Source organism: Plectropomus leopardus, chromosome 12 (genome assembly GCF_008729295.1).
Source record: "Plectropomus leopardus isolate mb chromosome 12, YSFRI_Pleo_2.0, whole genome shotgun sequence".
Classification (NCBI taxonomy): Eukaryota; Metazoa; Chordata; class Actinopteri; order Perciformes; family Serranidae; genus Plectropomus; species Plectropomus leopardus.
Window position 1 is genome coordinate 7191920 of NC_056474.1, and position 27499 is coordinate 7219418.

At 38.5% G+C, this 27499-nt stretch overlaps 2 protein-coding genes across 2 annotated transcripts; both read left to right on the forward strand.

Moving 5' to 3' along the window:
* The first annotated feature begins 1239 nt into the window (after nucleotides 1-1239).
* Nucleotides 1240-4202, forward strand: apoda.1 (apolipoprotein Da, duplicate 1). Its single transcript, XM_042498308.1, has 5 exons — nucleotides 1240-1327; nucleotides 1667-1805; nucleotides 2977-3098; nucleotides 3214-3299; nucleotides 3475-4202. Exons 2-5 carry the CDS (start codon nucleotides 1689-1691, stop codon nucleotides 3708-3710), a joined length of 561 nt encoding a protein of 186 aa, XP_042354242.1. The 5' UTR covers nucleotides 1240-1327; nucleotides 1667-1688; the 3' UTR covers nucleotides 3711-4202.
* An 808-nt stretch (nucleotides 4203-5010) lies between these two features.
* On the forward strand, nucleotides 5011-26813 carry and2 (actinodin2). Its single transcript, XM_042497471.1, has 8 exons — nucleotides 5011-5073; nucleotides 6475-6547; nucleotides 19804-19872; nucleotides 19947-20075; nucleotides 23156-23200; nucleotides 24334-24488; nucleotides 25306-26208; nucleotides 26418-26813. Exons 1-8 carry the CDS (start codon nucleotides 5011-5013, stop codon nucleotides 26811-26813), a joined length of 1833 nt encoding a protein of 610 aa, XP_042353405.1.
* Nucleotides 26814-27499: the final 686 nt, after the last annotated feature.

A 27499-nucleotide genomic window follows, 5' to 3' on the forward strand; every position in this document is an offset into this window, starting at 1 on the left:
GCATCACATAACTCTTCAAAAGTTGAAAAGTGGCCACTCCCATATATTAGGGGCTTGCTTTTCCATAATCACTCGCATAACAGGCCTAAATTGCCTTTGACTGGAAATAATGACGGTTAGTGCGGTGGCTGCAACAGAAATAAACCTGCTAATGTTTTGGACATCCATCCCATGCTTCTTGGATTGTTATCCTGAGAGGAAAGTGGCATAACATCACTTAGTGGAAACGCAGTCATCCCACAATTATGTTTCGACATTTTTAAAATATCGCTTAATTTTTGTGCAAATCATTCATGGAAACCTGACAATTGTCTCCCCAATTTGCAGATATTTGTTGATTGCTTTTTGTTTAAGTTATCTGATAACTGCTGCCAGCTTGAATTTAACATTCCTGTTAGGGGGTGGGGGGTGGCACGCATAACGTGTTGTCAAAATGTCACACCTGCTTTGTCCTGATGGCTGTACTCTTCACAGAGATGTCGATTAGGCGTTGTTGCTTCTTCTAATGCTGACTTAAAGGCAGGATGACTCTGTCCTTTAAATCTGCAATTTTAGTTTTCATATTAAGTGGCAAGACGGAAAAAATCGCACAATATTCTCACCTTGAACAGGCAGTGATAAAGGGTCTATTTATTTAAGAAATTGCACTTCAAACCACAAATGTGAACATTATGCTGGAACTACATGTACTGTAGATGAAAAGTCACGATATCACCAAAGTTATTAAGATTAATCATCTGGATACCATGGACGTCTGTAGGAAATGTCATTGCAACCCAAAGAAGTGTACAGAGAGACCGACATTACCAACTCCAGAGCCATGTTGCTAGCATGGATAAAAGTTAAAAAGCCAGACACATTAAATCAGTCAGCTACTGTGATGTGAACATGACAAAATGTTATTGAAATGATAAGTATATTTAATTTGTTGTGTCAGTTTCTCGTTTAACCAGGACAAACTGACACATTTTCATTTTTTAGGTTTAAAAATAAATTCATCAACATTGAAAATAACATACTTGTTGCTGTGTGTAGAGACTTGAAATCCTCTGATATTTCAATGAAACATTTGAAACAAACAGAATAAATCTACATTCCTGTCTATCTTAGGGATGAGGACATCCTGTTTTATAACATTTCCCCTGGTATGTCCCCCATGACTCCACTTTGCTAATAGTTTACTTCATGTCTGAAATAAAGCTGGCTCTCAACAAAGACCGTCATTGATGAGACAGAGACGCAGGGCTGCAAAAGCATGCACAGAACAACGTCTCTCTCAAATACTGGGATTTGTCCTAGGGAGAGGACATATATCTGAACCACAGAGGTAAGAAAATTTATTTGGTGATGTAAATATAAACAAAAAAGTGACAAAAAGTTCACCCAGTTAGCATTTTTACAACTTTTTTAATGTGGAAAATTGCTAGTAATTAAATTGATGCTTTATTTTCTTGTTTTTTAAATGAATTGTGTAGGAAAATGTAGAAAAATTTTATAAAAGAACAATTTTTAAAAATGTTGTGACTTTCCTGTCCTGGTTTTCAGCAGTTACCTCCACTTATATCTTTTAATGTTTTTTTTTTTTACAACATATTTCTATTTATTGTTTCAATTATAACTGTAGATTTAGTTTAAATTGTATTTTTTGGTGGATAAACTGTTGCAGGTGAAAAAGGCTCATCTTGACCATGAAGCTATCTTTTGTTGTGGTGTTCGCCTTCTTCCTCCCGCTCATCAGGGCTCAGGTGCCCCACTGGGGACCTTGTCCAGAACCAGCCGTTCAAGAGGCCTTCAACCTTCGACAGGTACAAGATACGTGATTTAGAAAAAGATGAATAAACTGGCGAACAAATGCCCAGGGGTGTCCCATGTTGGTGTATGAATGACCTGTCCCTCTTCTCTTGTGTATTTCAGAGGGGTAAAAAAGACTAAAAACTGTATTTTCAGCATGTACCAATGCTTTCTGAGCTCTAAAATGTGTAAAAAATAAATGGTATAAATATTATATATATATATATTTGAGAGAAATATTACAGAGCAACAACTGCAGTATAATAGGCAAAGAAGTGAGTACATGGTGGTTGGGAGGTGAAATGGATGGATTAAACAAACTCTGGACTCAGCCGGGAGCCCAACGTCAAAGAAACTATACATTTATTGTGAAAATAGAAGTTTATTTTGAAAAGACTATTACACTGGAAGGGAGCCTGGAGCGTCGCAGTTTGACGTGTAAGGCAGGGATGTGTCTATAATTTAAGGACATTGAGAAATTAACCCTGATCTGTGTCGTGTAATCTGGGGGGATCCTCCCCTGGGAATTATTTTGGTTAACAATCTTTATTGTTATGCTTTTTAAATGCACTCTGGCAAATTATTCACTCTTAAAAATGTAGTATGAGTATTACAAATAGAAAAAAACCTTTACAGCTGCTATCATAAAAACTCATCTTCTGGCATTGCAAAAATTGTTAAAATTGTGATTTTTTAAAATCAGTGATATCATATTATTTTTGAGGGTTTAACGCATGAGCAAAATGACACATTATTAAATCATCATCATTATCTTTATTATTGGGCCTATTTCTCATTTTGAAATATATTTATTTAGCCCAAATTTATATAGATCCGAGGCCATGCATAAAACATTATTTTTACTGATTTATTCATGTATCAGTAACATTTTACTGTTGTAAAGGTGGAGCTAATTTGATGTGCTTTACTAGTAGGTCATTTACAACAAACAAACCTGCTCATAAGTAAAGATGTTTTATCAATTTAATGGAAAAAAAAATGTTAAGAAGCTTAAAGCAGAAATACTCCAGAAAGTACCTGAGTAAATGTACATTCCTCCGCTAGGTTTGAAAGGACACCCACTGTCCATTTACTGAATCCACTAAAACATGCAGATTTATTCATACTCTCCACTCGCAGCTCTCTGAATTGTCTTTGAACTCGTGTGTGTCTTTGCCCTCACAGTTCATGGGGAGATGGTTTGAAATTGCCAAACTGCCGGCCCAGTTTGAGAAGGGCCGGTGCATCGAAACCAATTTCACTTTGACCACAGACAACTCCATTCGCGTGGTCAGCTCTGAAATACTGTGAGTCCTATCTGCAATTTTCTTTGTGCAAATGTGGAGTCAAGAGGTAATATGTGCACTGTGTGTGGTATTTGCCTTAATCCAACATGAAATTTGACTGTGTGGAATAAAACAGAAAAGGAGAGCTGAGGAAAATCGTAGGGACTGGAGTCATAGAGGATCTGAAGAATCCGGCCAAGCTGGCAATAAGTTATTCCTACGGTGAGAGACACATTTTTGGGTATAAAAGTCACCATTTTGTGTTGTTTGGGGAGTCGGTTAATAATGTTTCTTCTCCTTATGTGAGCATGCCTCTTATTTTTTCCTGTCTCAGATCAGGAGAGACATTATACGTGATCTGGTTTTTGATCTTGTTCTGTGCTCCTTACCACCACAGTCCTGCCCTACTCCCCGTACTGGATCCTGTCCACTGACTACGTGAACACAGCCCTGGTCTACTCCTGCACCGACGTGCTGAGGCTCTTCCACGTGGACTTTGCCTGGATCCTGAGCCGAACACGAACCCTGCCGGATGCCACCGTCCAGAAAGCCATGCAGATCTTCGCCAATAACAACATCGACGTCAGCAGGATGACTCCCAGCAGGCAGCAGGGCTGTGACAAAACTGTCTGAGGGGCACAAGATGACAGACAGGAGAATTAATTGTGGAAGGATGATTTAACTTCTGTTAAGAATAATCTTTGACTAATATTTAGATGATTATGATCAGGGATGTAGTGGAGAGTAGATTAGACTCAGTTACTCTGTTTGTTGAAGTGCAGAACAGATTTATTCAGCTCATCTTTTCAGACAATAACAATGTTTACAGCACAAAATAACAGCATGCACATTATAGACTGAAGTGAGGATGTTTTAAGTATAACAGCATAAACGAAGTCATACCCATCATATTTGCTGAATCGTATTAGAATCAAATGATGTAGATTAAATCTGATGTTTGTGTCAAAACTGAAAAGATAAAGCTTTCAATTAGTCAATAAAAGTCTGTGAAATGTACTTAATGTGTCAAGAAGTATTGTATGAAACATGAATGGCAATGGTTTTAATTGTGTATGAAAGAAACAAAATTAAAAGTGCAGTACATTAATTGCACACTTTACAACATGTAGGCCTATGTGTTTTTTTTCTTTTGGCAGCTATAGGACTACACTATTAATAGACTTGTATATTAAATCCAGTGGTTACTCAAGTACTGGACATATGTGATACCTTTGCTTACTAGTTACCTTGCATACTCAGATTCATTATACAAAATATAATAAATTATGGACCATATTGATCACTTGGTAAAATTCACAAGCTACCCTACCCACCAGTTTATAAAGTCAAATTAAATAAGTAATACATACAATGTAATAAAAAAAAAATAATAATAATAACAGATCCTAGCTCCACCTTAACCAGCCGCAACAATAAAGTAATGAACATTATAAATCAATAATTATAACTCAATAATATGATATAGACTTACATTGCTTTGAATTTGATGATTCTTCATAATGACCTCTTTTTTTGGTACTAAGTATAAGTATAGTAAGTAAGTATATTTTAAGTAAGTAAGTATACTAAGTATATTTTGCTGCAAATAGTTTTGTACTTTAACTTAAGCCATTTTTTTTGCATTTCTACACTGTTGCATTACTACTTTTACTTAAGTACAAGATCTGAGCACTTTTTTTCCACAAACGATTAAATAAATAATGACTCAATATTATCCGTGAAATCTTACCTGACAACCTGCAGCGGAACCTTTGTGTCTTGACTTTCTCATCGGATTTATTTTGACCCTGCACCGTAATAGCTCGGCAGTAGCTAATTCTGCAGCTAATAATTTGATGAGTATTTGTCGATAAGACGTCGTTGTTTTTGTCCATCGATGCCACTAAAGGATCAATCAAACTCGACGGTCGTCATGAAACCAGCGGTGGATGAGATGTTTCCGGAGGGCGCGGGGCCGTACGTTGATCTGGACGAGGTTTGTTAGCTAACGTTAGCTGGTTAGCTCATTATTTTGCTAAACTGTTAGCACTACTTTTAGCTGTATCCTCCGTTATTGCTATTTTTAACAGCCTTGTGCCTTTACAGTGAAGTTTCTATCTAACGTCAACCGTAAGTTTCGAAATAATAACTAAGAATAATTTCCCACGCGCTAATGTCAGTAAAACGCTAGTTTTTTATTGCTTTGTTTGAGCTAATTTACTGAAAGTTAATTTCAGTAAGCTACAAACTGTCTGACTGTCGGTGTCACGGTAGTATAATGTTGTAATGTAACCCAGACAGTCACTTATTACAGCATAAATTATTACATTTGCCTGTAACACCAAAATATCCATTTACTTAAAGTAATATACGGACATTTTAAAATACTCACTGTGCTTTAACATGTACTTATTATCCATTTGTAAATCTTTTTATACTGTGAGACACGTTTACATGCTATGTAACATTTGACTTGTATGTAGGTACTGTATGTTGCTACTTTTATCCACTTTTATGCACATAATGGGTAAAAAGAAACCTACTATACTACTAAGAAACTATCTACATTCAGCCCGTTGGCCTTGTTTTAGCTGTATATCCATTTTTAAAAATCCTTTAAATGATTGATAATCAACTTATGGCCCATGGCCTGCAATAGAGTGAAGGGTTACCCACCAACCTTTTTTTATTTCACAAAAAATTAAAGAAAAAAGAATAGATTCACACTGGGATTTTTTGTTTGTTTGTTTTTTGTACTTTGCCAGAGTGTATAAAAAGTGTCAAATAGAGCTTATTTATTATAAAAAGTACCAAGGAAGGATCACCCATATCCCTGACAGAGGTCCAGACTAATTATTTGGAAAGTAATTGTTAATGTTTGTTTATTATCAAGTAAAGTTTTTAGTTTTTGACATTGAGAGTAAGTATATTGAGAGCAACTTAAAACTGGAGTCTTATTCCTTGTATTTGTACACATCACGTACATGGCCAGTAAAACACATTCTGAAGGATTTTGTAGTATCACCCTGATTCTATCTTATAAAGTGTCAGTCAACAATTGTCAAGTATTTATGAGGAGTCAATATAAAAAATGGATAAATGAATGATTAACTAAACAAATGCTTAATAAGTTGTTTGATACTTGGGATTAAAATGGGAAGATGTAACTGCAATATTAAAAAGCAGTGATTCAAAAATAGATTGCAGACCATCTCATAAGAGTACACAATATACTGCCTTTGCTGTTTTTTTGTTTTTTTTTTTTAAACCAACTTATAATGACAAATGTATCAAAAAGACTGTTAGTTCAAGGCTGGTTTTCTGGATGTATAGCCTGGAAGTTGCTGTTTCTTGGGTTGAATTTGTGCATATAAGCTGCATGTTTGTTCTCCTGCAGGCTGGGGGAAGCACAGGACTGCTGATGGACCTGGCTGCCAATGAAAAGGCGGTTCACTCAGACTTCTTCAATGGTAAAACACTCTTCATAAACATACACACAACTTGCCATCCTCAACAGCAAAACCAATAATCTACTTGAACCCCTTATTGAGGGAAATCTGGTCTGTTGTTGTTGTGATTGTTTTTTGTTGTTGTGCACTGAGTTAGTCCATGCTATCTGCAGGTATTGTACCTCTGGCCTTACTTATAAAAAAAACTATTTAGAAGAAAATATGCTCCCTTTTTAATAGTAGTAGTATTATGCATATATTCTGTCCTTGTTAGAATACACAAATTGTACACATGTTGTACAATTTGATTTAAAAAAAACAACCAAAGTGTAACAATCTGATACACAGCAGTTCAAAGCTAATTTTAGTAGGCTTAAGCTTAGATTCAGTCACAGTTCTAAGATTTTAAATATTTCAAATATTCCTTCGTACATGAAATGAAGCTACTGCAATCAAATGACAAAAATAAACGGCCACACCAATAGTGAGCACTGATACACAGGACAACATTTGGATCAGTCCCCAAAGATACATTTTTGGCTGAAATGCTTCAGCCTTTCAACAATTCTTCAGGTGCCTGGAGATGAAAAAGCTCCTTACTCCAGTTATTGCCTTCATGTGGGAGGAGTTGGGGCCAAATGGTTGGTTGGTGGTGCCACTGATTTTTTTTTTATGACTGTGGCTACAGTATGCGTTTATCTTGCTGCACACCTGCACTGCCATCATGGTTCAATACCTCTCAGACTCTGGTGTGTGTTCTTCCTCTCATACAATGGATTCTGACATTTTTATTTTGGTAGAAAATTCTTTCAGGGTTCCCACTCATTTTCATGGCCATAATTTAAAAAACTTTTCCATGACTTTTCAAAGACCCATGAGATTTCTTTTCTTACTCCACTTGACATTTTTCCAGTATATCAGATTCTTCTCAAACATGATTTGAGCCAGCAGGCATAGTATGTGAAGGGAGAGACGAAACGTGGCGGGGAAATTAAAAACCATATGTGATGGCAAACAGAACGTCTCAAATCAACGCTTGTTAGAGCATCAGCTACGGAAAATAAATATGACATTGTGTGGAAGGTTATCCACGAAAGATTACGGTTAAGAATTTTATAATGCAAAACACAATTCCACGACTTTTAACTTTTAATTATATTTACACGGCCTGGGTAGTATGTAATATTTCATACCTACCTAAAATGTCTCTGGGGTACACGGTGTATGATGGTACAAGTCTGTGGTGGTAAACTCTACCCCCCACTCCCCTATGGCAAGTGAGCTACTTACTTTCAGCTTTTCGTGCTAATAAATGCACAGTAGAAACCCATAACATGTTAAGTAAAGTAATATTCTCACACATATTTTCTTTTTTAAACAGAGAAATTCAACTGTGCACCTTAAAACTCACCCAAACCGTCTTGGTTACTACTTGGTTACCCTGGTTACTTGGTTACTAATCTAGTCATTAATTTCACTGTTCCAATAATCACAAACTCCGCTTTTCAAATTAAATCCTTGATTCATCAAGTTAGATGTAAAAAAGATGCCGTTATTCCCGGCAGACTCTCTCTGCTGTCGCTTGCTGCCGGCTGTTTACAGTCCTGTAACTTATCCCTCTACCACTATGTGTCGCAGTGTCTTTCAGCTCAGCTGTCTGCTCCACCAATAGAGACCGGAGACTGAGCTCTGGTGGTGCGTGCTGTGCACTGCATACAATGAGTTTAATAAAAAGGGGAGTGCCTGTGTTTATGACAGTATTGCAAAACATACCTTCTGGATTTTTAAATCCCCTGGTATACTGTTATACCAGGATAGACTTATTCTTACTATTTCCATGAATTTCCCAGGCCTGGAAAATGTGATGGTGCAATTCCATGATTTTTCCAGGTTTTCCATGACCATGGGAACTCTGCTTTTTTCAGGGAGTGGTTGTTTTGAAGTAGGTATGAGATTGGAGGAACTGAACAAGAGAGACGTGTGTCACACAGAAATACACAAACCCCCAAATGTGAAAAAAAAACACAGACTAGTTAGTTATTTCAAACTTTGTTGAATAAAAAAAAAAAATCTCACCAAATTTGAACCAGTTGCTGTATATCTGACTTTTTTCAATTGATTATCTAAAGGGTGTCTTTTGGGGATGATAACAATCGATGATTAGTTAATTGGTTGTTAAGACTTTAATTGAACATCTGAAATTCAATCAATTAATCAATAGGTTATGAAATCTGTCAGAGGATGTGCAATATGTTGTTGTGAGCTTTGACTGGGGAAAAATGCAATTGTTATTGTTTGAAATAAGAAAAATAAATAAATAACGATTTAATCAATTAATCAGTCGTTAATTTTACTAATAATCGATTAAAGAAAGTGTCTACGATTTGCAGCCCTAGTGTCTGTATTAACGGATGGAACCTCAAAACATCTTTTGGCTGCACTGAAACTCTCGCAGGATTTTACAAATAAACATAATGATGCACATTAATTTTTCTGCTCAGGTAATCTGAAGTGATCTAAGGAGGACTGGGACGTCTTCAAATACGACGTCTGTCCGTCAGGGCATATTGAATCTATTAGCACTTAATGCTTTTCACCCCTGGGCGTCAAAACGCTGCTGGTCCCACAGCAGGAAATCACTTTACTGGCCCCAAAACATTCCTTCTGCTCCCGCCCCCCTTTTACAAACTGTGTTTTATAATGTAGTGTGATCTCTTGTCCCGAGGCGCAGCTACATCAAACGGCCGCGACTTCTCGCCATATGCGACACAGATTCCATGCAGACTTTTCAGACCGGCGCTGTGAGGATGTGCTTTGTATGAGGCTCATTTAGAACGGCAGGCTTTATTCCCTCCTGATGGAGATGTGTACCACTTAACTGCAGCTCCCAATCCCCTGGCCTACATTTATAAAGGGATTTTAAATGTTAATTCATTTAAACAATCAGAGTCACGCTGGCTCAGTTCTTTCACACTCACAAAAGTGACAGTTTGTGCTAATTTGTATTATTTCACAGTGAAATATTCAGGCTACAGCAGTGCTGTGGAAAAATAACTTCTACTGCCTCTTTGGAAACATTTGTGTGGTATCAGGTGTTAAGCATGTTGAAAATACAGTATGAATACTACAGGCTCACATGCGCGGATGATTTATTGATGCAACTGTATGATATATTTCTTTATTTATGATTTTATTCATTTCTACAATCTAATCAACCCTTTTAAACCTGATCAAATTGGTTTGTTTTCTTTCATAAACATGGCAATGAGCACCATAAAAAGACATGGCCAAAAACTTAACAAAAAATTAGTAAAAGAGTTTCAAAAAATTACCAAATAAAAGAAATAAAAGTTTAAAAAAATCCCCAAAAGAAACACAAAAATTACATACAAGTGTGGGGGGGGTAAATAAATAAATTAGTTTATACAATGTATTTTATTATATGTTTTCTGTAACACAATTTTTAAATTTAAAATTAGTGTAATTATAAATATAGTTTTTGGAGCATTTTTTTTTCACATTTTTTGATAGTTTTCTACAAATCAACCCCTCTATTTAAAACAAATATTTAGGATATGTCTTTGTCACACTTTTACTAATTTCTTGATATTTGTGGGACATTTCTTGCCAAGTTGGTCATTGCCTTTTTTTCCCATGTTTTCGAAAAAAATCAAACCAATTGTCTCAGGTTTCAAAGTGTCAAATAGCTTGTGAAAACCATCTAAACGCAGCTCAAGAAAACTGATGTCAATCCAGGTTTCAAAGGGTTAATCAGTATGCAGAAACCCTATGATTGTATATTTAATAACTGACACATAATTTGCTGTGCCAGTGCCCCTTTTGCTCGTCTTGGCATCTACATATTTTTTTTTTGTTCATCTGAACAAAATACCGTCCCAGCAGTTACAAAATGACAGAAGGAATTTTGTCACCTAAGCGTCGCTGTCTTTCCTTGTAGGTAATGTGTTTTTTTTTTTTTGTGAAGACTTTAATTACAGCCATAATGTTGTTTTTCCGTCATGTGCTGTCTGATTTCTATGTTCTGCGTATTTTGATGACACCTTTTAAAACAGCAGTCTGTTGAGGACCTGTGGGCGACAAACTCGGTGCAAATTCTTGAGTGAAGTCTGTACATTATGTACTGTATGTAGACTGCAGACTGTACTTACACAGCGCAAAAAAGTTTACATTCAAGTGCAGTTATACGTTTCTTTTTACATTTGTCTTTGTATTGAACATTAGATTACATGAGATAAGCTATAAAGACAAGTAAATCCCTCCTTTGTTTATCCCACTCTGCAAAGATTATTTGATAAATTAATTAGTCTATTGACAGAATGTTAACCAGTTTGTTTATAATTGTATAATTGTTAAGCAAAAATGTTAAGGTTTGCTGCACAGCTCATTTTGAGGATAATAGTATTTCTCAAGTTTGTGGGCGTGGCAGATCACATTTTGATCGATACCTCCTCGGATCCCACTTTTAAAAAAAAAAAAAAAAAGATATTTTTTGGCTTTTTACGCCTTTATTTGATAGGACAGAGAGTGTAGGTGTGAAAGGGGGAGAGAGAGGGGACGACATGCAGCAAAGGGCTGAGGCTGGAGTTGAACCCGTGACCGTTGTGGCGAGGACTCAGCCTCTATACGTGGGGCGCCTGCTCTATCCACTGAGCCGCCGACGCCCCACTTGGATCCCACTTTTGTCAACCGCCTCTCGTCTCCACGACAGCCATGGAGCAACGCAGAGTCAGTGTGGTACAGCTCTATCTGCTCCAGCCCTCTGACTCTGGGTGCGTTCGCAAATCCAATCTAACGCTCTACACTACAGTGAGAGAGCTGTTGTTCGAAGGAGATCATTCTGGTTCTCCATAAATTAACGAATGGTTAAGTTCATTACACATTCACTCCATTTGGCGCTCTGCTGCTCCCAGAATGCAGCGCTCTGGATAACCGAACGGTACATTCCAACAGCGCTCCGAATTTACGAACTGTCCAGTTTGTGTGCTCCAGCACTCAGAGTGAGTGTTTCCGAATACACCCTGTTGAAAAGAGCATTGAGGCATTTCGATTTGTATTAGTATCAACCCACAGCTGCCTTTGAGTTTTTGATTGGCTTTATCCATTAATACGTGATATGGATTTGGGATAACCACGCCCAAATCAACCCAGCCTCAGGAAACTGTGAAAAAACTAAAATGACAATATTTAAAACTTGGATTCAGGCTAATGTTTGATTATTTTTAATGCTTTTTGTTATGCATGTAAGACCCTCAGTTACATATTATGAAAGTTTTCAGTGATTTGGGTTCCCAGAGGCCTTAAACTGAACCTAGTGAGTGCTGAATGAAGGCTACCTGCAGAAACGGAGGATGTGGCACATAATCCTATGCATGTTCATACAGTTCTGCTGTTGACCTCTGACCTCACAAACCGTCAGACGCACAGGAAGGCTGCTCTGCGGTCTCCTCAGCAAGTGCATTCCCAGATCCTTTTACTTTTATCACCCTTCACCTCTCCAACCCTCTCAACCTATAATGTTACTTTATGAGGAAATGTCTATCTTGCAGAAACATTTGAAATACGGCCAGCGTTTAATTGTCTGGCTGTTATGTAACTTTAACAATCATGGTTTTTTTTTTTCCACAGATTTTGAGGATCTGTTTGATGATGATGACATCCAGTGACAGAGACAAACATGTGCTCACAGTAATGATGGATGATATTCACACCTCTCTGCACCTTTTTTTTGTGGAAAGCAAACCAACCATTTACTGTCTAATGACATACAATTTCCTTTCATAGTTGTCCTAGTTCCAGGCCTTTTTTTTAAAACATCCTTAAAAAGTCGTCACCGGCTCCAGATGTTGTGAAATTCTTTAGATCCCAAGGATTCCTTCATATATGGTTTGTTGAAATTATGAGCTTGTATCGTGCTCATGTCTTCGACTGTTTCTAAACTGGATTGCAGGTTTCGGTGCGCTGGAGAACACCTGTTAGGAGCGTAATTATACATGTGATGGGCAGAGGCTCCATACGCTGTTGCCCTTAAACATGCTGCAGATGGCATTTGATGAATGACAGCGCGCTAAAATGACTTAAGTTATCTATATCACAATGTGTGATAGTCATCTTTGTTGTGTATACCTGCAGTGTGTCCTGTTACATTATGAATTTGCACATACATGTACAGTAGTAAGGCATTCACACATGTATTTTTGTGGTCAAAAATGAATAAATTTTGTATATATGAAGCCCTAAGTGTGTCTGACTCTTTGTTTACTGTTTAATTATAGTTATTATATATAAGTGCTTTTCGAGGTACTCAAAAACATTGTGCATAATCTAAAATTTTCAAGATGGTAATGCAATGTTTTCTCTTTTCGTTGCATAAAACATTTCGAAAATGTACAAGGACAGAGTGATAATTCAGTAACATCTGCTGACACCTATTACATGTGTTTACATGTAATAGGTGTTTAGGCTAGTTTACTCATTTTTCACATAAATGTCTCTGAATATGAAAGGTGGAATACTTCTGTGCATGTAAAAGCACTAAATGATTTCAAGCTAATCTAAAAAGAAACTAATCAAATGAGTCATGAGTGTTTTTCCTAATTCACAACACTAGAACACAGTTTATTGAACTGAAAATTAATTTCTTTCATTTTTTTGCCTCTCACCTTAAGGTCCCTCTAGAAGCTTATTTGGGGCATTTAATGATATCACATGGTGTTTAACACCAGATTGAGTTTGAATTTTAAATGTTGAACTTTGTTTGTTTTGCTCTTAAAGGTCCGCGTGTAGGATTTAGTGGCATCAAGTGGTGAAGTTGCAAAACTGAAATTTCTCTCGTTTTCCAAGCATGTAGGAGAACGACGTTGACTGACACAAAAACGTGATTGGCCCTGTTGAGAGCCAGCGCACGGTGGACTCTGTGGACGAGGACCTGCTCTTAATGCAGATTTAAACGGCTCATTCCAAGGTAACAAAAACACACAGTTATTATTTTCAGATGATTGTAAAATAATGAAAACATAACTATGAATATTCCATTTCTGCCAATAGATGCCCCGAAATCTTATGCACACTTTTGTCACATAAAGTAGAAAATATTACTTTGTTTCTCAAAAGTGAGTATTTGCTTCTTACCTCTGCATTAGAAACAATTCTTTGGGTAGTGCAAACAGACTGTAAAATAATTGATGTAGCTACCATGACATCACCCATTAATTTATGAACTGACATTTTGAAGCCTCGAGTTCGCCGTTTTGGCCATCGCCATCTCGTTTTTGGTTTTTTTTTTGCCAGAATTGACCATACTTGGGTGGAGCTGTGGAGGAGTGAGGGCCAGGTCTGACGCACACTGACTGTAGTGACGCCTTGCAGACAGTACGTCACTCAGGTGACCCTGCCCTTAAATATGTGTAACTTTTAGCATAAATAAAATGTAAACTGTCATACTTTTTCTTTATTTCTCAACCGCCGCTGGTTTAGCTGTTTGGGCCGGAAAGCGGCTGTTACACGATCTGAAATTAAACTTCATGCTGAAAACACTCAATACATCGCCCACTAAGACTGATATTGCATTTTTTAGGTAGACCTTTTTTAAAGTGGCTAAAATACATTTTGATATCAACCCCTCTGTACAGCATATGCTGAGCTGTGGGAGTGCACCAACCGCCAGCTACTGTATTTAATATGCTGACTATACATGAGTTTCTCACACAGCCTCACTTCAAAAATCCTGAATTATCACTTTAAATCTCAAAAAGATGTAATGCAGTTTATTCCAGGTATATAAAATGCAGAGGAACCTCAAGGATCTGTCTCTCAGAGCAAATGTGTTTAGCTTCAACACTGCAGCCAATAAACAAAATTATTAACTTTAGAAAAAGAGCTTTATAAACAGAAACCAGCACTTACCACGAACATGAGAGAGCCAGGCCAGTGTTTGCAATAAAACAAGAGCACTGCTGCAGCTTTCAACATATAGAGTACATCACCACTGTCAATATAAAAGAGAGCTTCATAAAAGTTGTGTACAGACCATGTGAGAGACCCGCCTGCATTGCAGCATAAGGTATTTTTCATTCTCAGTTTGTCAGTAAGACATCATAAAGATTTGACTGTTTCTGAAACCCAAGAGCTGTATAATGAGAGACTGCCTCAGGATCAGCTCAAATGAGAATGCTGATCTGAAGGTCAATAATATTTCTAGTTTTGGGCAACAGCATATTGGGGTTTTATTACTATTCAGCACAAGTTGGAGACTGATAAGAGGCTTCTGAAGAGCACAAAATGCAAACTGCAGGATTTTAACAGCTCGCTGTACAGAATCAGCAAAACAGAGAACTGTGCTGTCAGCATCGAAATTTCCAACAGTTATGTTCAAGACAATGGTATTAATTACATCCAAAAAGTCTTGATTGTGCACTTACCAGCGGTACACACACTATCTGATTGGGATTTGCAAAATGAACCAGGCTCAAGGATCGGAGCCAATTAACAAAAGTGTCTGTAATAGCAGGAAATAATCGAGTTTATTAAAAAAGCTTTAAGACGTCCCGATTGGCCAGTGCAGATACGGCTCAATGTAACTTACAAACTGTAAAGGAGCAGAAATAATGCTCTCTGCAGAATGAAATACCAATTGTGGAAAGGTCTAAGCTGATTATTTATCAAGAATCCCAAATTCTGGGTGTGCAGGACAATGTAGAGATTAGACAGGATTAGGTTATAATTTATATAATTGATTACTTTAACAGGACAGCCATGCTAGCTCTGTGAAGTTGTGTTTAAGCAGAGTGGTGCTTTGAGCTAAATGCTAACTTTTCTTGCCAGCGTGCTAGCATGCTAACATTTGCTAATTAGCACTTGCCATAAAGTAGAGGGGCTACAAATAATAAGTCAACAAAAATGACATTCAACAAGGAAACATTTAACATCCTGACAGTCAATAAGACAATAAGATATTGCACCTTTCAGCTAGTTGCTGTTGGACCATTTCCTTGTTGACCTATTACGTCACATACGAAACTAGCGGCTAACAGGTTGCATGTCAAACGGTAAAAACATGAATAACTTTTTGCACTGCAGATTTCAGTTCCCGGCTTTCTTCTATGAATGTGTGCTGTTTGACAAAGCCTTGTGCGGGGCCCATGGTGCATGTGCAGAAGGCCTAGGCAAGTTCAGGTGCGATTGACGTATGCATGAAAAAGTAAAATGATCCCCAATCGCATTATTTAGGTGTCAGGATTTGAGAATTTCGACTTATTGCGACTTATTGCAACTTTTTCTAACATCATACAAACATAATGATTTACTCAAAGCCATAAGCTGATTATATCAACCCCTGTAGATGGCCATTTCAGGAAAATAACTGCATGTACTGCCACACCAAAAGTTAAAGCAACTAGCTAACTAGTTAGTGTAGTCAAGCATCTAGTAAGGTAAATAACCAACCCAGGAGGTGATGATAACCAAAGTGTTTGATTAGAAACATGACTCCAAATAAATGCTTAGGTTCCTCCATGTCCGAAAAGTGTGTAAGAAGGTCATCATTATTGTTAGCGTGTCCCCCATTTAAATGAATACTTCAACTCAGCTAGAGGCAGTAAAAATTACACCAACTGCATTAAACTAATTTTAATGCACAAATTGAGGGAAATGGCCAAATTACATTTCACTGGAAATGGAGGCTACGTTATTTGATTTTAGGCTATGCTGTTGGAGTTTTTCAACATAATTTTAGGTCACTTTATTGTTCTCTAGCCTGGAGTAGGATTTTAGGTTTTTGTTGTTTGGACTGCATGGATGCCGACTGCTGTGTTTGGCATTCATTCTGTTTGCTCACTTTATTCAGATTTTTATGTCTTGTGACCATTTTATTTTAAACTTTCAGGTATTTATTGCAGGATGATAAAGGATGATACTTATTTTTTGACCTATGTGGTATGTGGTTACATGTAGCTTTATTTAAAGTTTATTGTGATTTATTGTGATTTTTTTTAACTCTATTTGTGACTGATGATGCAAAGCAGTTTTAGGTGATCAGCAGTCTCAAGAGTCCTCTGATTGGATGATTAAAAAATTAAGGCAGTCTCTGTGCTCTTATGCTGCCATCACACCCGATGAAGGTCCGTTAGACTGAAATGTCTTTTTATTCATTTATAAGTTTGTCAGCAGTAAGAAGGACAGTGTGTGGAAGTTTCTCTCTCTCTTAGGCTACGTGATATAAAATTGATTGATTGATTGACTGAAGTCTGTGATTACATTAAAACACTGCTCTATTGACAATGAATGGAAAGTCTGAAATGTCTGACATCTTGAAACTATGCCCATAAGGCTTTATTGGATGTAAGCACTGCTAGCTTTTAGCCAGAAAATGAAACTGAACATCTGGGCTTCTGTCACAACATGCATCATTTTGTCATCCCTCTGGCATTGAAAATACCAATAAATTATGTTTAAAAGTCGCAGCAAAATAATTTCTTCTACTTCTAAGTCGACAACACATCACATGATCCCTTGCTGATTTGTGACATGTAACCTGATCCACATTTTAAGTGCTAACATAAAAGCATTTGACAGTTATTGTCATTTTTATAAGGGTCTGTTTTAATGAGCTTTTCTTTCACAAGTAGCATGAGACGCTTCATGGGTTCTTTAGCCTAAATTCTTTTAAAATTGTGAATTTTCCATGCACAGAGAGAGACAGGCATCCCTCCCGCTGGCTGTTTTGCTTTAAGCTTAAGAAGACAACCATTTGTCTCCTTTTGTGACAGCCCCAGTTATTTTGAAATGTGTAAATTGCAGGGATCATAGCCAAGGCTGAGGCATCATCAGTCATGCAAGAGGTACAGTTGCAGGCGACAAACTGTACGACAGTAGAAAACCAGCATTTAGGAACTGAGGAGAGAATAATAGGCAGAATAATTAGCCAATACATTAGTTGTTTTCAATTAAATAGACAATGGGAATGGAGATATGATATTCTCTTTTACCTATAAAAAGGCTACATAAATATATAACCTACCAGCATACTTCATTGTTTTCCAACCAAGGTACGTATATCACAGAGGTGCTTCTGCAGTCACCTGAGGTATGGTCAAAGACTGTCAATTTAAGGGGCTCATAGACCCCCATGTTAAAAAGCCCAACTGTACATAAACATGTTTAACGACTGGTAAAAAAATGATTTTGGTGTCAATAGATTATTTCAACACTTGGGACAACTCTGTGATACATCTGAAAGAGACTGGGGAAGATCCTGTATTGTAGAGAAAGATTTATTGTATACGTGTATGGATTTAGGGAAGATATACATTTAAGGAATCCCTGCTGTGTTGTTTTACTCTTTTCCACTAATGTTTTCTAGTTTCCATAAATTCCAGTACTCATATATTCCACTGACACAGGCTGGAGGCTGCACAGGCTACGTGGCACAATCCAAGCATAAGGAGCCTGTACCAAACAAACTGTAGCGTTGGCATGCTGGTCCTAATGGCTATGCATTTCTACAGCAGCAGCAGCAGCTTCATTAGTAGCCAGACTCTCCTAATGACTCCAGCTTCCTCCATGTTGTTAAATAAAAACATGCACGTGCAAGAAAAAAACACTTTTTTTGAGAGTGAGGAAAAAGAATGCTGGTTTTCTCACCGACACTTTCTGGCTAATGAGAGTTTAAAAATGAAAAAAAAACACTACTTTTTTCTCTCCAACTGCAGCTGACTTCTTAGATAACTCCTTGAAACTCTGATAAAAAATAGCTGAGTAACTGTATTCAAAGAAGGAGAAAATGCCTGTCGACTTCTAACATCATAAACTGGCATCAAGTTTGGAAACATAATCAAAAAAAGCTGGTGCAACTTCTGCTTGAATGTATTATTGCGGCACCAGTGAAATGGGATGAGTCACCTGTCATCCTGGACAATATTGCTCACACATTTGTCAATATACTGATGCAACACAGGAGTTATTTCAGAAATAGTTTATTTTTTTATTTTTTATTCTTTACAGTTAACTTCTTGCCTGATATCAGACCTGGAGGAGTGGGTGGATTGAAAGGTCTGGACTCAGGCAAGTCGATGAAGCTCTGGAATAAAAACAGGTTTATCTGACTGAGTAGAGGAGGTTAATGTTATTTACTGTTTATTATTTACCACACTGTAAAATATGACAAGTCGATTTTACTTGAAAAAATCTAAAAAAACAAAACAAAACAAAAAACCTAAGTAAATATAAACATTAGTCTTAATTTATGTTTACTTTATAATATTAATTATAGTAATTATAATTAGTACTCAAAGATGGTGCAAGTGAGTTGCAAAAAGAAAACAAATACAAGATATAGAATACAAAATACCGAAAGAAGAAGTACAAAAGCAAAATGTAGAGGATTTAATAGTTTAGATTTGGAGAGGCAGTGGGAAACATGTACTATAGGCTTTATATCTAATCTTTAATTGTTAAGTTTGATTGAAATTAAACTATTTTACTTGAAGTTGTTGCAACTTAAATATGACAAGTTTAATTAAATCAATCTTTCTTAGTTTTAGCAGGGTACAGTTACTTCAGTAAACCAAGTTAACTATCTGTGTTCTTCTGTTTGCAAACTAGTCAGTCGTTTTTGTATTTTACTAACATGTTCAATCTCAATCAGAACTCACAGATATTTTAACTTCATCATTGGAAAACTCGTCTTTTTCAAGTTAACTCAGAATAACTTAGTTAACTGAAGTTGTTTACACTAAATAAGGAATTCGCAACAACCTCACAAAATTAAGTAAATACAGCAAAATAAATACAAGTACATTTAACTACTAGATATAAAGTAAACATAAATTAAGATTAATAGTTATATTAACTTTTCAAGATTATTTTTAGTATGATCAACTTGTCAGATTTTACAGCGCACTCGATTCAGTTTTAGTCTCTTTTTTTCTTGTGTTTCATCAGCACTACCTCCTGCTCTACTGTTTCCACTGAAAGTTTTATCAGCACCACCTCTGCGATAGCCTCTGGCACCTCTTTATAAATCTGCCCTCCTGTAACAGAGGCCTCAAACTGTGTGGATTTAACAGCTTACAGTTTTTAAGTTCGGCCCACTGGGCCCTTTATGTAAATTTCAAATCTCAAAAATCAACTAGTGGCTTAGAAACAATGTCACCTCGCACATTGACCCCAAATTCCAAACCTTTGAGGAAAGAAACTTGGTGCTAAATGGCACTTTGTTAATGTGTCTCCACTCGAAACCTGCTCTCCTCTCCTAATTACAGGACCCCTATTGGTTGGACGGACGGCGGCACAGGAGCCAATCCCGGAGCGCCTGCCAGCATGCCGGAGCCGTATGACATGCCTTTTTGTTTTTAATGATCAAGGGGGCTCCTTTAAAATGTTTCCCAGCCTGTGTGTCGCACAGGTAGAGGGTTTAGACAGCTCAGACAACAACAGCGCAGCAAGCCGCCCCGCCCCCCTCAAGAAGCTCGATCCAGAGAGCCGCTGGATCCAGAGGTGATCACAGGAGGTCAGAGCTGCAGCACCTTTGCAGGTAAGGACTGATGTGAATATTTGCAGTTCACTGAGCCACAAAAACTGCCTCAAACTTACTTGTCTTTGACTGAAAATTGAGTAAATCCTCAGATATATGAGGGTGAAACTGCAGAAGACTATCTCTTTTTGAGCCCAGTGGCTTTCCTTCAGCAGACAGAGGAACATTTGAAGCTTTTGGCTGTTTGATTGTTCACTTCAGTGGCTTTCTTTCATACTCTGATATTCATAACTTAAGTCTTATTTTTCTCAATAATCCCTGGAAGAAGCTCTATTACAGCATGTCCCCAATCCTCTCCATTGTCTTGGCATGAGCCACTTACATAAAAGCTCTCCCTTTTGTGCAGAGTGCATTGTCGTCTCATTTCCATATCTAACAGTTTGCTGAAAAACTCAAACAAGACACAGGAAATTATCTACTGCATTGTGATTGTACAGTATAATGCCAGAAGTTCATACTTTATTAAGCATTCTCAGATACAGTTCTGTTACAGTTTTATCACTTTTTTATTTTTTTATTTTTATTTTTTTGTCTTTTTACCTCAGGAAGCACATGAAACAGAAAATGGCACGTGTTGGACGACCATCGCTTTCCCTGATCCACACAGGATTCCTGTTAGCTATTGTTTTACTACCAGGTGAGACTTGATTTACAAATTTGATTAATCCAGACTGTATCTTTGGTGTTTTCTAATCTTTGTCACAAAGATTTAGTTGGCAGACAGATGGGTTTTTACTTTAATGTAATAGTAGTTGTTCCTCTGAACATTTACGCTGTAAAAATAAACCATTTGTTTTAACTTAGTTAACTTAAGTTAGTTTCTGGGCTACCTTAAAATTTTAAGTTGACTGAATTTAAGAAGACAACTTTAGGTAATTTCAATATCAACTCAACTCAAAAATTGAAGGCAGCCCAGACACTACCTTAAGTTATAACAAAACAAATGGTTTATTTTAACGGTGCATGACTGCACTTGCAGGGATGTATGCAAACCACTGAAGATACTCAGGGAAATTTGGGGGATTTAACTACCATACTGCTTTTTAAATTCTGAAATTTTAAAATAAATATCTTTAAAATTAACTGTTTTTAGGCAGAAAATACCATAAAATCACAATGAAGTTTGTTACATTCAGAGTGTCTCCACAATGATAATATTTGTAGTAGTGTGACAACTTTGAACACCTTTTAGACCTTTTAGATCTTTTATACCAGTGGTTTCCAACCTCTTCAGTGTGTCTTAGACTTCAGCCTCTCACCAATAATCTATCATTCTGTTCATACTTGTACTTGAGTAAATTTATATTCACACCCCTGTTAAAATAAATACATACATTGAACTATTTTTCCAGCTCATCGATACATTTTTGATAAGAGCATTACTAATATTTTAGTTTAGTTTTTAATGGAAATAAGGCGCCAGACTACAAAAATAAAAAAAATAAAATAAAAAATAAAAAAATCCATGGGAAGAATCCCCCCGGACCCCCCTACTGACATCCGGGCTAAGCCCCTAATGTCCTTAAATCCTAGAAACGCCCCTGGCTGCTTCTGTTGTCAGGTTATTCTTTCCCTGAAAAAGCCTAAGTGTGATGTTTTCCTCCTGAGATATGTTTCATTTTTAAAGATTTTCAGAGGCCTGTGGAGGGAAAAAAGAACTCCACATTTTGCAAAAGCATGATTTTATGTAAAATAAATCTGTTTTATTTTCCTTCTAATCCTTTTAATAATTTTCCTCCCTTTGGGGGATGCTTTTGTTAAATATGTGTTTGGCAGCGGTGTGATGTAACCAAGTACATTTACTCAAGTATTGTGAGATACTTTTACTCCCCTTGCACTTCCATATGATGTTACGTCTTTTCCAGAGGAGTCAAAGAGGAACATATTGTACTTTTTAAGTCATACAGACCAACAAAACTCAGTGGCCTTTTTTAAAAAACTCATCTTAAAACTAACTTTTATTGTTTGGGCTTGTCTTAATTGATGGTAGTTCTTCTTACTTTTTATACTGTTTATCCTGTTTTGTTCCTTGTACATGTTTTTTTTTTTAGCTTTATTATTGTTTTTTCTTAGTAAGTTTGTTAAGAAAAGTGCCACATAAAAAAGCTGTTTTGTTACTAATACATTTCATATTAGGTAGAAGTTGATCTGCTGATTGAGATTTAATGTAGGAAATGTATGATGAGTTAATAGAATATAACACATTACTTTTAAAGTAAAAAATAAAGTGAAATTCTACTTTCACATTAATGCATCAGTTAAAAAATACACAAAAATATAATAACTACATGGCTCATTTGTCTGCACAACACATAATTTTCCTTTAAATACATTCTGACAATAATACTTTTTGGTTTTTTGTAAGTAGGATTTTGAATACAAGACTCTGGCTTACTAAACACTACTGTACTGTTTCTTTTACTTAAGCAAAAGACCTTAGTATTTCTAAAATCCTGTCTGTGTCTCTGTGCACTGGCACATTAATCTGTGGCACAGATTCAAAGAGACGCCATAAGCCGTATATCTTTTTAATACTAAATAACATGTTGATGTGGAAGGCAGCCTGTAAACCTTTCTGGAGTCATAAAAAGACATGCATCCCTCCTCCTCTGGGAGATTTTCCATATTAATAAATTAGAAGGATAATCAGCTGACTTGGCTGTTTTCTTGTAGTCGTAAACATCTGAAGGAAACCCCTGGTGGAGCAGAAGACACTCCACCTGTGATGTACGCAGACATGTCTCCTCCCTCCCGCCTTCCACTTTTACAGTGTATCAGTAATTGGTTTGTGTGAGGCCCGCTCTTTGTAGTTTTACAGTTAACTTTTGGGAGGCCCCCAGTAGTAACACAAACTCCACCAGTCTGGCTTAAAGCCTAACAGAGCGTGCATGGGGCAGGGTGTTTAATCTGCAGGATGCTGCCTGAGTCGGGGCGCCAGAGCCCCAGCACCTGCCGTGTTTCACCCAGAGGCTTATTAGCAGGTCAGCGTTTTCCCTGATGTTGAGGGAAAACTCAACATCTGCTCCTCGTCAGCAAACGTCCCTGCTGCTGCTAATGTGGCTGCTGTTTGTGTTTTACAGAGTTTCTGGGGGCCGTTCCAGTGGAGCAGCACAAGGAGGAGGAAGGTAAGGACCTGTGACGTGGCATCTGGGACACGTTGGCTGTTTAGTCACTTAGGTCAAAAAAAATTGGGGACTTTCTTTGTTTTATTACATTTCTGATCTCCTTGCTCCTTATTGTACTAGCCACTCAGATCCTCAAATCTTGGCCTCTTTTCCATTCCCTGCTTTAACTGCAAAAGGGAATAGCACATTTGCTGTTTTAGCTCCGACCCTCTGGAACAATCTTCCCCAGTCCATCAGATTTGCTGAGTCCTGGACTGTTTTAAACATACACTGAAAAACTTCCAATATTAAACCCATGTGTTATGTTTTTATTTGTTTGTTTTGCTTTGTCCAACATTGTACTATGTTTCATATTTTAATTTATTGAAACTCAATTCACTAATTAATTCACTCATTTATTTTGAGTGTGTGTACGTGTTTTTCTGAAGCGCTTTGTGACTGCATGTTTTAGAAAGTGCTATATAAATAAAGTTTACTGTTTTGTTCGGACAGTAACTTACAGGTAGGGGTCACAATAACACAGCCTTTTTGTTTCTTTTTTTATTTATTGAACCTTTACTTAACCAAAAATTGTCCCATTGAGATAAAAAAAAAAACTTTTCAAGAGGGTCCTGCATAGACAGGAGCATGACGAATTTCCCCTGAAAGAACCAACAGACAAAAAGTTAAAAACAAACAGCATAAAGATTTTTACAAACAAAAACAACAACAAACAAGGCTTATTTAAACCACCAGCCAACAAACAGATACAATTAGAAGCATTCAGTAGCCAGACAAGTGCATTCAGTGGTCAAAAAATCCTTGATCGTCTTTTTAAAATCTCCCAGGTTTAAAACAGACTTTAGCTGAAAGTGACTCTGTAGCAAAGATGAGGAAGCAAAACTTCAAAAGCACTTTCACCAAAGACACTGCGGGTTCGAGAGTTGTCCTCTCACAGCAAGCTAGCTAGTTTATCAAGACAAACATAAAAAATAACTTTATAATATTGAATAAAACATTTGGTCCAGACAATATTTTGACATAGACTCTTGTGTGTAGGGCTGTTTAATCTCACTACGTCATTTGTAAATTCTGTCTTCAGCACACTTTGTTTATCTCCCTCTCTCCCTCTCCTCCCCCCTCAATGCCTGCAGTGTCTGATGATGTGAAGGCCGAGGCTATGGAGAACCTGAAGACGCTGGTTCGCAACAGAAGGAACGTCCCCGTCCTCGCTGTGCCCCAGTTCAAACGTCTGCCGGACTTCTGGGGATGGTACAAGTACTTCATGGACAGCCACAACCAGGAGGGAGTGAGTGGAGTTTGTTTCACATTAATTATTCAGTTTCTCGCTCTGAGGATTATGAAATAGTGCTTGTTTTTCCTTGTAAGCAGAATTTTTCTCTAATAATTATTATTATTTATTATAGATGATCTCAACATGTTATGCCCCAAAAGACAGCTTTTGGCCCTGATTACATAAAAGTGTTATTATGCCATTACTCTTTATGTTACTCTTGAATGCGAGTCGTGCTCCAGCATGTGTTCTTAGTCCCGGTGAGAGCTCTGTGGTTTCAGAGTCGGGCTGTAGGGATGAGTAAACAAGACACCGAGCGGAAAAAGAACGTTCCTCATGGGTTTGTGTGAAAATGTTCATCTATCAAGGGCGCTGTTTTAAATTATTTTTAGTTTTAGTTTCTCTCTGTAAGTCATATGTACGCAGCCTGACGGGTGCCATGGAGAGAAAAAATAAATAAATCAAGGCCACGTTTCACTTAATTGTCCACTCACGATGCTATTACTTTGCCATGTTTTACAACAATGTGGCCTTTTTTCTATTGCTTGGCCTTGAGATTGGTTAATTCATTCCCTTGTTTTGGTTAAGTAATGGGCTTAGGATATAATTTGTTCCCTCGTTTCGGTTAATTTAGTCTTTTTTTCACACCGTGTTGGCAGTAGGAGGACGGTTAGATCTCGAGGCCATGCAATAGCATCTCGAGCGCTCGATTTAGTAAAATGTAGCATCTATTTATGTGTGTTTATTACTCTGCATGGCACCTCCTCGGCTCTGTACATATGGAATCAGAGTACATTTATTCATTTTGTTCCTTTTTTCCACCCAAAACTAGGTTGAGGATCTGGATCGTCTCTACATGGCCTACCTGCAGAACAAGCACAGGTCAGAGGAGGGCCCGACCTTCAACCACTACCTCAAGCACCTCAGTGAAATCTACAAGGCTTGTGCCGACTCTGATGATCCAGAGTGCATCTCTGAGTCCACCAGCAAACCAAAGGCTGCCGTGGTGATGCCCGCCCCCATCAAGTCTGCTGCTGTCAGACTGTGCAACCCTTACCTCGACCCCTACTGCCTCTACCCCCTCGTCCCCAAAGCCGCCGCCCCTGAGCCTGAGCCTGAGCCAGCTCCAGCTCCTGCCAAGGTGCCGGCCCCCATCCTCACCCCCATGCTGCCCATGCCCATGAAGAGCCCATCTGGCTTCTACTACTACGCCCCCGTCCTGGAGCCCTTCCTCAGTGCTGCACAGAGGTCCGAACTGCTGAGAATCTGCAACCCTGAGGATGTGGAGTGTCTGCAGTATCACCTGAGGGCAGCTTACGGTTACCGACCAGCCGTCGGGCCAGCCCCATCCTATGCCGCCCTCAAATGTGATCCTAAGGACCCCTACTGCATGCCACCACTGGTCCACAAAGCCCCTACTGGTTTCTATCACCTGCTGTACCCCACCTGTGACCCAGCAGTTGACCCTCTGTGTGTCACCAATGTTGCTGCCCCCCTCGCTGCAGAGGAGGCCCCCAAAGAGCAACAGTGCAACCCTCTCTTTGACGCCGGCTGCAACCCCCTGACCGCCACCAAGCTGTCCGGCCTCACCAAACCTGTGCTGGAGTACCCCCTCAAGGACCAGCCCGCTCCTCCCGCCGCTCCTCTGACCTGCGACCCTCGCTACGACCCATTCTGCATACTGGCAGCTGCCGCTGCCCTTCGCAGGCCCGCCCCGCAGATCCCCGAGCACCAGGTCTGAATTTGAAGTCGTGCTACTTGGATAGAATAGTTTGACTTACAGTGTAATCTTGCTTGTTGAATGGTTCTTTTAGTTGTCTATTCCTTTTCATTTGGTTTATTAAATGATTAAATAAAATGCGTGTTGCATAATGCTTTCACTTTTATCCATGATCTGCTTTGAATCTGTTTTGAACCAAAACCACAAATCAATCAATTAACCAGGTCCGCTACAAGCTTGGCGTCCGTGGCAAGACCAAGGAAGGCTACGACTGCTATGTGCACTATGACAAAGACTGCACCCCGGTGAAGTCTGCGGCCAAGGCCGACATCAAGGCTCCAGCCAAACCTTTCTGCCACCCGTACGACCCCAACTGCGGCAAGTTTGCTTCACCCTCCAACCTCCAGGCCCAGGGGCCCAACAAGGATGGCATTATCCTGCCCAACCCCGACTGTGACCCTGAGTACGACTACAACTGCCGCCTGCGTCGCGCAGAGCCCGCCACTGTTGCCGATGAGCCCGCCGCTGCTGAGAAGGAGGCTGCTGATGAGCCCGCCAAAGAGGCCACTGCCCTACGCTTTGAGGACTTCCTCAGGGGTGTCATAAGCCAGCACAAGTAGATTTCAGAAAAAAACAGAATCAACACCTACTCCTTAATCAATATGGACATCATGGACCACAAACCGCCACAATATCAAGTTCATATAAAACTAGAAAATTATTTAGAAAATATTGCAGCTTTTCAGTCTTATTTTCCAGTCTGTTCTCATTTCGAAGTTGTCAAATATCGCTGCTCTGTCAGTGATTTCGGCCTGAGACACCGACACCAAAAGACACTTTTCACACCAAGTGATATACTGACGGGCAGCATCAGTTGATAACACAGCCGGACGGTAACTGTTGCTGCGGTACGATACCCCGCTCAACGGCGTCAGGCTTAATCGCTATAAAATCATTTAGAAAATACTGCAGCTCTAAATCAGATTTTCCAGTTCAGTTCTCATTCTGAAGTCATCAAATATCGCTGCATATCAGTGATTTCGGCGTAAGACATCGACACCAAATGCCACCTTTTGTCGCGGTATGATACACCGCCGGGCAGTGTTAGTTGATAACGTGACCGGGTGGAACCTGTCGTGGCTGTATGATACTCCGCTGGACTGTGTCAGGCTGAAATGCTGCCGGTAACAACGTAATATAAGGAGGTCCCTATGGGGCGGTTGAGTGTGAGGGGCGGCAGATGGATACAACAAACCATGGGTTGGTGTTCACTTTGTGTCTGAATGTAGAGCCACACCATGATGTT

Coding starts and splice junctions, on each gene's coding strand:
- apoda.1 (XM_042498308.1), top strand. CDS start 1,689: ATGAAGCTATCTTTTGTTGTGGTGTTCGCCTTCTTCCTCCCGCTCATC. Junction 3,099..3,213: donor GTGGTCAGCTCTGAAATACT/GTGAGTCCTATC, acceptor GGAATAAAACAG/AAAAGGAGAGCTGAGGAAAA. Junction 3,300..3,474: donor GGCAATAAGTTATTCCTACG/GTGAGAGACACA, acceptor TTACCACCACAG/TCCTGCCCTACTCCCCGTAC.
- and2 (XM_042497471.1), top strand. CDS start 5,011: ATGAAACCAGCGGTGGATGAGATGTTTCCGGAGGGCGCGGGGCCGTAC. Junction 6,548..19,803: donor TCACTCAGACTTCTTCAATG/GTAAAACACTCT, acceptor TCCTAATTACAG/GACCCCTATTGGTTGGACGG. Junction 19,873..19,946: donor CCTGCCAGCATGCCGGAGCC/GTATGACATGCC, acceptor TGTGTCGCACAG/GTAGAGGGTTTAGACAGCTC.